This window comes from Nansenia antarctica (genome assembly GCF_963989245.1).
Source record: "Nansenia antarctica genome assembly, chromosome: 1".
Classification (NCBI taxonomy): Eukaryota; Metazoa; Chordata; class Actinopteri; order Argentiniformes; family Microstomatidae; genus Nansenia; species Nansenia antarctica.
In genome coordinates this window covers 47,907,285-47,918,529 of record NC_137674.1, presented here as the reverse complement: position 1 = coordinate 47,918,529, position 11,245 = coordinate 47,907,285, and the positions used below count along the sequence as shown (strand labels likewise).

The 11,245-nt window shown below is 45.0% G+C and overlaps 1 protein-coding gene across 1 annotated transcript in view; it reads right to left on the bottom strand.

Annotated features, from left to right (window-relative positions):
- Positions 1–11,245, bottom strand: part of mipol1 (mirror-image polydactyly 1) — a gene marked incomplete at its 5' end in the record, with an annotated part of 77,569 nt that overhangs the window by 57,029 nt on the left and 9,295 nt on the right. Inside the window, 2 exons of the mRNA XM_080523575.1 lie at positions 2,110–2,180; positions 3,841–3,931. Coding sequence (XP_080379701.1) covers positions 2,110–2,180; positions 3,841–3,931 — 162 coding nt within the window. The remainder of the gene's footprint in view (positions 1–2,109; positions 2,181–3,840; positions 3,932–11,245) is intronic.

Sequence of the window (11,245 nt, the reverse complement as noted above, 5' to 3'; positions counted from 1 at the left end):
TCCTTGGCATGCTCATGCAGCGATCACAGAGAAGCTCTGGTTGGAGTTGGCAGGGAACCGTTCAGACCTTTAAGTACAATATCAAAACACATTCTCAAGCCAAAACATGCCAAAAAAATAAACTGATATACTAGAAACCAAAAATAAAAAGCCCTCCGCCTATTTTCTGCCAGCTTTGGATAGCGTCAACGAGTGAGAGTTGCATCACATTCAGGCCTGGGCAAAATCAAATGAAAAGGGTTCCAATATTTGAAAAATTCGAGCTGTGCTTGATTTGACAAACGCTGCATGCTCTTCTGTTTCAAGTGTTTTTTTTTGCCCAGGTCCGATCACAACCTGACCCCCCCTGGTTCAAGAGCTGCATGACAAAGAATAACCTCTCTTCACTGTGATGAAATATACATTAAGGAATAAAACAGATTAATCACTTCGACGACATCAAGGCAATTCAGATGGGGGGGTAGAATTCAAACACGGGGGCTGCCGGAGTCACCCTGCATCAAACACTCCCCCACCCCCCCCTCCCTCCCTCATTTTAACAAGCAGCCGGTTGGTTGTTTGTGTTAATAAATGCGTGGTGATGCGGGAGGAGCTGGGAGCACTGGCCTATCCCACCACCGCCACCATTACCACCACCACCACCACCACCACGTCCAGCTTAGCAGCCACAATTATTTAGTGAAAGGTCAGGCCTGGTTTTGAAGTTGAGATCAGGGAGGTCTGCTAGCCGCCGCGGTCGCTAGCCCTGCGGTTGCCGGGCTGCTGTTCCTCTCAGGATTGTCAGGACAGACGTGTATTAGTATTCTCCTTCAGACTCACCCGTGCAAACAGCGAACTCAACCATGAATGATAATAACACCAAACCTCACGCTTATATAACCCAACCCCCCCCCCCCCCCCCACACTTTGTCACAACGCAAATATGGGGGGGACTTTGAGATACATTGTTCCTAAGCCTGGGTTACTCCTTGAATTTTTCCTCAGTCGCAAAAAGATAGCCGCCCTCCTCGCCTCTGACGACGGGCCGCGAGCGGTGTGTTTAATGTGGCGTCTCCCCTTCACACGTGTGAGACCAGGGGGTTTCATCTGGAGCGGAAAGGCCCGTCCGTCTCCTTTGGGGAAAACACGAAGAAGGAGATTCTCCTTTCAAGCCTGAACATAATCAACTGAATCCACAGACTCGATGACAAGGAAAGGGGAAGGAGTCGTTTTAGGGTAAATGAACAGTGTCAAAGTCAAGCTAGGTTTGAGGAGGGCACCGGTTTATAAAAACCCCCTCTGTCCCTTGAGTTCCCTGGCCCCTGTCTCCACCGTCAGCCCCGAGGCATTGTGCTCTCTCCCTCCTCGTCCTGTCGTCAAATATCACCGGATAATAACCCGCGCGGCGCAGACACAGGGGCGCCAGGCGCCTCGTCATTACTATCTGTTTGGCTAGCGGGGCCTAAAGTGTTTTAGCTCCAGTCCAAATGTATGTTTGAGTAGAGGAGCTGAACACATTTACATATCAGGAGGGTTGATGGTGAAGGGCTGGTAAACACTCTGTTTATCTCATTGTCATTCCAGACGGTTTATCAGAACGGAGCGGCCATGGCCCGGAGGACCAGCCCAGGTTCTACGTTGGGGAGGTGGGCGGCGTGACAAGGTGGGCTGGGGGGGGGGTGTACACATGTAAATAAATGTTGATGTATCGCACGGGAACAGCATTGAGACTCAAATAAAGGGGGTAAACAGAAACAGGGCGCCCACCCTCTCTCTCTCTCTATCAGACATCTTCAGTCACTTCTACAGCCTGCCAACTGCTGAAGAGAGGCAGAGGAGAGAGGAGAGGATACCATGTGCTGCTAGGACACACAGCCAGTCCTCCGGTTTTAATAAATATCTATTCTGTGTCTTCTTGACAGAACAGATGCCTTGATAATTAAACATGCTTGTGAACATGTTTTTCATACATGCAAGTCTGGTAACCAGATAATAATAAAAAGAAACATTTCGGCAAAGTAAATATAGTGGTCGTAACATTCTTGTTTTTCAGCCGAGAGAAGGAGAAAAAAAGGTGTGTTTCTCTGGTCCTAGAACAGACAGAATAATGAAAAGAAGAAAACAAGATACCTTGTGGGCAGTCTGTGTCAGACACCTCTGCTCCTGTCTGATTGGTTGTGGTGGTTGCTACGTCACCGTATCTGAAATAGAACAATAAAACACACTCAGAACGAGAGACATTTGTAACACGGTTCTGGCCCAGAGGCAAATCCTGAATATTCACAACTTCGCTGTATTGCCAATTTAGCCAATTTCTAGACATAAATAAAAAAATGGAACATTAACAGCCTAATCCTCACCCTTATCAGTCTTCTGATTCAGATTACCCAATGATAGTGCGTGTGTTTGATACCATTCATTCCAATTAGCCTGTCCTCTGATTTCTACCTCCGCCCTAATTCACAGATAAAAAAGCCTAATATACTCTGAGGCAAGCGAGATCGTCCCTGCCCTGAGCTCAGCTACAACAGCGGTGTAGGGGACAGGGGAGGGCCAGGGGAGGGCCAGGGGAGTGACAGGTGAGTGACAGGTGAGCGGTACTGTAGGTCAGAGGAGAGACAGGCTGTCACGGGCATCACAGTCACAGGGCCTTGACCTGGCTACAGCTTAAGCCTGACAGCCGCCGCGCCCAGGGATGACACTGTTCTACTGCTATCTAACAAGCCTACCTGGCAACGCACACATGACAACTGTTCAAGAAATGATAATCGCTGATTATTCACATGTATAGATTTTTGTTGTGGAGATGAAAGACAACAAACTCTAAACCTCTGAGTCTGTGTGGGGGTTTGAAAGAAACGAAACACGTATCTGTTATAAAGAAACAACAAGCCCTTTGAATAGTAGTCAGGGCTGAGTGTTCTGTTAACACACCATGGGAATTAAGGAAGTAACACATTGACATAAATGGTTTTTTTCATCATTCTAATACCAGCCCCCCCACTCTCTCACACACACACACACACACACACACACACTCTCTCTCTCTATCACACTCACACACACACACACACACACACACACACACACACACACACACACACACACACAAACACACACACATTTACATTTACATTTTTGGCATTTAGCAGACGCCTTATTCCAAAGCGACTTACAATCAATACATTTGAATACTAAGCATGTGAATCAGCAGTCCACCATTCGTTGCAGGAAGAGTACTCTAGCTCGGGCCCGGGGCCACTGATAGAAGGAAAAACCTTCTCCCTATTATCGCCTTCTACTAAAACTATTTTTTTATTTTTTTATTTTACTGGAGAAACTGAGAAGCAGTACAAGGGGGGCAATAGAAGTTCTAGGGACACAGTAGAGGGGAAAGCGGGTGTCTTTAGGAGAAGTAGAGGTGAGGGTCGGAAGATGTCTCAGGAGGAGCAGTTAAGATGTAACCTGAAGAGATGGGTCTTCAGTCTACGACGGAAGATGGGTAGTGACTCCACACACACACACACCACACACACACACCACACACACACACACACCACGTACAGTAATTGTACTCCTATCCAATTTAGCTCTGCATTCAAACAAAAGACGAACAAAGTAAACTAATTATTTATTTTTCCAAACAATGTAACCTTGTTCACTTAGGGATTTCGAAAAACACATTTATCTAACAAAGAAAGTAATCACCTGCTCTAAAATGTACACTAATAAACAGGCCCCCGCACAGTTACATATTAAAACTCGTTTTTTTTTAAAGAATTGCCGCACGTGGCTGAAAGCCATCCACAAACAACGCTGAGGCTGAACGGGTAAGGCTGAACAGGAGTACGCTGTCTTTACCCAAGCTGCTGCGGGGTGGTCTCAGCGCTGCTCGGGAGCCTAACGGGCGAGGGCAGTCGTTGTCTCAACTCCTCATTGACTTTCGGATTAGCTGGAAATATAGAAAAGGGAGGGATATGATTAATTTTGAAAGGGAAAAAATGCATTTCATCGCAAAGGCAAAGGCAGCCACTTTACGTTCAGGCCTGGCAGAAAAGGTTAGTATTAATTATAGCCTCCTGTCAATATGATCTAGGGGGGGTACTCTCTTCCTCTCCTCTCTCTGGCGCTGCCGAGGACACTTTAATAACCCAGAGAGACAGTGAGGCACAACAAGACAGGCAGCTTTAATTTGCAGAGTGAAATGGTGCTTTAAAACCAACCCCGCCATCTTCTCCTCTCTCCGACGTGGTACCGCTGCTTTACCTCAACACACAGTGTGCTATCGTGGCTAATGAATGCCGGCAATTAACGAATCATAATCCTGTCACGCAATCATTTTAATGCTTTTAGCTATCAGGAAAGTAAACAGCCGTTTAATGCAGCCGGGGCCCCTATCAGATCCTGGTTAGGATCCCATCAATTAAAGTTCAGCTCCTCAGGTGTAATTAAATGATGGGCTGTAATTTAGTTCCATAAATGCAAGTTAATTCATAAGCAAGCAACAAATACACTGGAAGCAATTAGGCGAAACATTGACATTCACTGGCGGCAGCACAGCCTGTTGATCCACAGAGTGTGTGAGAGAGTGTGTGTGTATGTGTGTGTGTGCGTGTGAGAGTGTGTGTCTGTCAGAGTGTGTGCGTGTATGTCTGTCAGAGAGTGATTGTGTGTGTGTTTGTGTGTGTGTGTGTGTGTGTGTGTGTGTGTGTGAGTGTGTGGGGGAGGGCTTCCCTCTAGTGGTGAAGTGGCTAAGACAAAAGACAAATGATTAAACACTGTATAGAAGAAAGTTCAACAGAAGCCTCCAACTCCAACTGCCACTGAGGAGCTAGTAACTATAGCAGGCCCACCTGCCTTGTTCTAGGAATGGTAGTTCATGTGGACAAAACACATAGGCCCGATTTCCCGGGCAGATGAAGCCTAATCCTAGACTAAAAATCACCTTCAATGGAGATTGAAAGAGTGATTTAGTCCAGGACTAGGCTTAATCTGTGTCTGGCAAACCGCCCCCCCTTAGATGAATCTGCGGCAGGCAGCAATGTCTAAATTACAAAAGTTCAAGTGATCGTCAGTTAAATCACCCACTGATACACGATAGGTCTGATGAAAGAGCGAGTCTACAGCCTTTTAGATCTGTCTCAAAGTTGGAGGGGCATTGGAGGCCGGTGGTAGGAGGTAGAAATCAGAGGACGGGCTCATTGTAATGCATGGAATGGAATGAGGAACGGTATCAAACACATGCATTACAATGAGCCCGTCCTCCGATTTCTACCTCCACCGGCCTCCCCTGGTTGAGGGACACAGAAGGCGTCTGGTACAGGGTTGAGGGTGGCCACAGTAACAATGCTTATTGAGGTTGTTTTACAGGGAGTTAGACAGTTCATGGACCCGTGCAGACACAACAGAGGAGGGTGCAGGAGGAGACAGGGGGACCATCAGGCAGAGAGACGCGAGCAGAGGTAAGGAAAGAAAGAGAGGGAAAAAGAGAAGGGAGGAGAAAGAGAAAGAGAATGCTCTTGGGAGGTTGGGGTGCTTGGCGGGTGGGTGACCCCTAGGGCAGATGCCAGTGGAACGTTATCCCTACGTTGTAAGCCAGCACACACTGCTCACACACTGCTCACACACTATTCAGCCTGTGCACAGTCAGGCGTGAATGGACAACTGGCTTTTTGTGGGAGAAACCGCGGGGAAGCAGTAATCCTAGTGATAGACTCTGGGCAAAAGCTAGTCTTTGGGGGAGGGGGGGGGGCGGTGGCAGGGGGATTTGGTAGAAGGAGAGGACTTCTTAGCTGCTAGGTATGGCTCAGAAGACCTGGTAATCCTTTAACATGAACATGAGAAAGTAGCTTTGAAAAAGGAACACCAGAAAAACACAGAGCATACAAACCTGACCTTTCGGTAGGCTTTGCAATTTTCCTCTTTTGGCGGGGCGCACCGCAACTGAGATTGGGGATTGGTAAAAGGGCGCGCTTGGTTTGACAAAATAAAAAATTTGACTCATTGACTGACGTGAATACCACAGTGATTATCACCAAACAAAGACTTGATGAAAATAATATCGTTCAATAATCCAGTCCCTAAAAAGATGCATGCCTCTCTCCTTTTATAGAAGTGTGACAATACAGTATGATCTCTCGGTTGCTCTCTCGGTTGCTCTCTCGGTTGCTGAATTTGGCATTTCTGGAAGCGTGGCAACAGCGTACCGTCGGATGCATTTAAAGAGAGAGTGAGAGATACCATAGCCCATGACCTGACTATTAGGGTCAAGAATGGTTGGATGAACTCAAATCAAAGAGTTTGAATTTTGAGTCGTGAATTCAATTGGAATCCGACACAGACATAATACCAATTATCAAGTCAAACAAATCCCAACACTGTTATAAGAGAGCTGACAAAATGATTTGAGGAAATCTAGGTGGCATAGAAGATGCTGCTGATGTCAGGAAAACCCTATGGACAACTTACTTACCTCTTACAGATACAATTAAAAGACAGAACAAAAAAATAGAACTGTGATTCATTCACAGACATTGGGAGAATACGCTGAACACACATCAAGAGATTCATTTCATGCTGCTTCCAGTAAAAAGATGGACTCCACAACAGAACAACACATTGTTGAGGTGATTAGCAGAGGGAAGGTTTAATAGAAACAAATGATCTTTTATCTAAAATCATTGATAATAGTCTTGCTTCATCCTCGGTTTCAAACTTTTCTAATTTCCTTTGTCCTCTACTGTCTCTCTGTGATCTTCAATTCCAGCCTTGTAGACTTTGAGCTAATTGGCTCTGTGGGCCACTTATTATTCATGTACAATTATTGCAGCGTAATGTCTTTAAATCCTTTTAAATGACCATTCATGCGTTGCATTCATTGAAAACGCCTTTGATGTCCGTCAAAGATGGAATTCTTCAAAAAGAAATATCTAAGTCCAATTTCAGTCAACCAATACAGGTTTTGCATTACCCCCCCCCCACACACACCCCCACACGCCACCCCCCTCCTCCTAATATAAACTAAATTCCATTAATTTTTTAAGCTGCATTTAATACATTTCCGCAGCAAAAGTTTCCAGATTCCACAGTCTATCATTTGTATTCCAGCTGACTTGATGAATATTAATGACAGGGTTATCCTGATTAAATGGGCTTGGTACAAAATCCCTGTGAATCCTCCAGCTCAGGCTTCACATCTCAACTATTCTTTATGAATTTTGATACGGATGTTAATCTGGAGGGGAAACTTAAAGGAGGTTTAATTGTGCGGCATGCTTATGGAACAATGTTTTTTTTTTAATATACCGCAGAAGATGCGGTTTAGAGAGAATGTATTTGGTGTGTGTAAACAAAGGTTTTACACAGGATGGAACATTGTAACACCTGGGTGTGTGTGTGTGTGTGTGTGTGTGTGTGTGTGTGTGTGTGTGTGTGTGTGTGTGTGTGTGTGTGTGGTGGTGGGGGGGGGGGGTCCCTGCTGCTACAGTTGATTGTCATGGGCAGGGTAAGGCAGGGTACTGACTTGACTTCTCTGGGATCAAAAGATTTGGATACATTGTTTTCCACAAAAAAGGCCCGGGGTAAAGCATTTGGAACAGTCTTTTAAGATGCCTTTCGCCTTCATTGATGTGGCCTTAATTGCTTGATTAATGAGTCCTCAATATTGATAGGTGTTTATCATCATAGATACACCTGTTCAAAAAAGAACATAAAACAATAGCCTTTATTCATAGTGAAACACTAGTTGTATGTTCTACATGACAGCCACTGCTAATGTATCAAAGCAGAGGATGTCCCTATGGCACTTTTACATCTTTCAAGTCTAGTGAGAACTATGTTCTACCATTACTCTGCATCATTAATCCAAACGTTAACAAAGAGCTTTTCTGATACGTCCAACCAACATTTCCACACTAAACACATACCACACAACCTCCACACCCACAAAGAGTTCAGACAAACATACCAATGCTACATTTTTGGACATGGGCTACATTTAACAGAAAGCAAACAAATCATTTCTAAAAGAGCTGAGGGCAGGGCGAGACATTGAATGTATCACCTTGTTCGGACAATGAACAACAGCATCAGGAGACACACTTCAGTCTTTGTGGAGGAGCAGCTGAACTTTGGACCTCTCGCTTTCACAGTCTATCAAACGTCAGAATTGACTAAACGTTTAAAGAAAAATTAGCCCTCATCTTGGAGACCTACGTATGAACTGTAAATACTGATCTGTGGAATATTAACCATCAGCCGAAGATGGATGGAGGGTAAAAAGAGAGCAGGAGAGGGAGGGAGAGAGAGAGAAAGAGATCAAAGAAAAAGACCACAGAGGAATGACGCAAGGCTCTCTGTTGAGAACATTATTCCTTCAATACAGGTAACACCACCCAGTGTCCTGTCTGTGGTAGGGACATACATCTGAACAGTATTAGCTACTCTAATACCGGCTGTTATTATAGTATTATTACGTTAGCACCAGAAATAGTACCAAACTACCATTCCTCATTCCGTTCCATGCATTACAATGAGGCTGCCTTCTGATTTCTACCTCCACCAGCCTCCCCTGATTAGCATATTATACTAGCTACTAGCTATTATACTATTCTGGAGGGTGAGAATGACATTAGTAGTTATTACAAGTGATATGTTCTTCTATGTTATTACTGTTACTACAATGTTATTACACAATATGTTCTGGTCTGGTGTGTGGCTACAGCTGATAAAATCAATGACAAAATTGATTGCAAAGCTAATGATCATGAGCTTAGATGGTAATCGTCAACACAGTCACATCTGCCCTCACTAAATTCACTGTCAGGGTGTCAATGATTGATTGATTGATTGAAAACTTTATTAGAATGTTTGCAGAAGTAGGTACATGAAAGTACATATTACATACAAGGTCAAACTAAGAGGATAAAAACCCAAGAAAGCCACTGGCTTATTTCAATTGGGGTCCTTGACCAATGACCAATGACCAATCAGTATCGTCTTACTTACAGAACTGTTTGCCAAATTTCAGTTCCAACATACTCAGGTGGACTCTGTGACTCTCTGTGAAACTTTGGTGTGCTTCATACTCGTCTCGAACCCAGTCGAGCTGGCCTGGGCCAATTAAACAGCCGGCTTATCCTAGTCAGTGGATATGTGCATACATCAGGCTGATTACGGCAGGGCTAGTGGGCTTAGTGCCTCTGTGATGGAGCTGAGAGACTGATGTGGCCAGGAGGAGCCGTCTCATCTCCTCACGCCTCGGCCCTCACTGATGATGCTGATTGAATGGAGCTCTGGGGAATACGGAGGGGAATACGGAGGGGGAAGCCGCGGCAGATCCTCCTCCTGAGACGGATCCGGTCTCGGTTGCCGCCAGCGGGAACGGGACGCCGCTGATCCTCAGGCATTACGGGGGGCTCCTCCGCGCCGCATGCGCCACCCGCACGCACGACCCGCAGAATCACACGGGATGAGTGCCTCATTTTCGCAAAGATCCCAGCTAATTTGAGCGAGGGGAAATCCAGGGGGCTTGCGAGCTGAGGAGGCTAGGAGGCGAGAGCTCTGGTGAGGTAGGTATGGAATGCGACCGACAGCTGTGCGGCGCAGTGAATAACTCAGAGCCCCCGAGCCCTCCCGCTGACACTGCAAGATCAGGGCCTGAATATCTTAGCTCCCACTCAGGAGAGACAACAGACTGGTCTGATTACAGTTATTGCTTTGCTATTTGTTAATAAGGACCAACACTATCCCTGGCTGGTGAAAGTGAAGGTGATTCCAAAACCCTCTGCAAATAACGTGACGATGAAAAATAGCTAGTAAACTACTTCTCGTGGCTTGGTAGAATCTTATGCGAGGAGATGACAGGCGGAAGATTCACACTGCGATGATGCCTTGTCAAGTAAAGTGTGACTTACCCATCTCTATAGCTATAATACTGTACTAGATCTATTAGTAATTAATGACCAAAAACTATGTTTTAACTGAGAAGTTATGGGACCCCAATTGAAATAAGCCAGTGGCTTTCTTGGGTTTTTATCCTGTTAGTTGACCTTGTATGTAATATGTACTTTCATGTACCTACTTCTGCAAATCTTCTAATAAAGTTTTCAATCAATCAATGGCTTGTCAAAAGCCGCAAAGACCGGATATTTTAAATTAGATTAGAACCACCACCCATAACTTCATCTAGCCACTAACAAGGGTTCCACCGCACAGCTTGGATACCTGCTATAGTGCTGTATGTTGATCTACTGTACTTACAAACAATGTGAACATCCTCAAAATCTATTATGAATACATCCTTAGGTGGACCTGACTGCTGCCGTACACGGCAGGCCTTTACCTGCCTCTGGGTCTCACTATCCATCAAAGACCAAAAAGTCAATATCCATGTCAAAGAGAAACAAAGATCAAAAGCTGCTCAATACCTTTCAATGTCAACTCTGGTTGTAGTGCGATGTGAGAGCATTTACCCAAACACACTGTTGACACAGCCAAGCCAAGTTTGCTAAAAGTATACCACCCTAACACAAGCCCCTCTCACAGCATGGCCCGCCGTTGCCCAAAGGTTCTAATTCTTTAATTCTGTTGGACCAATCAGGACAAAATCTTTCTTATCAGCAAAGCTAACAAGAGAGCAAATACAGTAGAGATAATCTGATTTATAATTAATGTCACTCAACAATCCCAACGTGCCTTTTCCAATTACATGGCGTGTAATGACATGGCCATGCTTTGGGTTTAACAAGGGCTTTCAGGGGAAGGTAGGCATGAATAATGACTGTATCATCTATCAACCAGTGGTCTGTTCATCTCATCATCCCTCTCAGTTGGCCAGCCCGCTCCCTGATGAGGGGGTCCTTAACCGACTCAGTTCTCGTGCATGCCTGTGGCCTTGACGTCAGAAAGAGACAGGGACTCTTAATACACATTCAAATCATCTTCTGTTCTATGCAACATTATGTCACTGTGTAAATCAGTCCAGCTTGTGACAATGTATTAATCACATTGTAGTAACAGATCAGCGTCAACTACCACCACTGGGACATGACATAGCCTACCTCAAGCCTTTGTTTTGGTTCTGCGTATACTGCAGCCTAAGACTTGTGTGTGTCGCCAGATCCTGTACACGGATATGATGATCACAGTAATCTTCCAATGCGATCTACACACAGAGGGAAGAGTACACTCATCCACAAGTAAATAATAAATTACTGTTGATTCGCATTTGCTCTAAATCAGGAAGGAAATTATTTTTCTGCCTCAT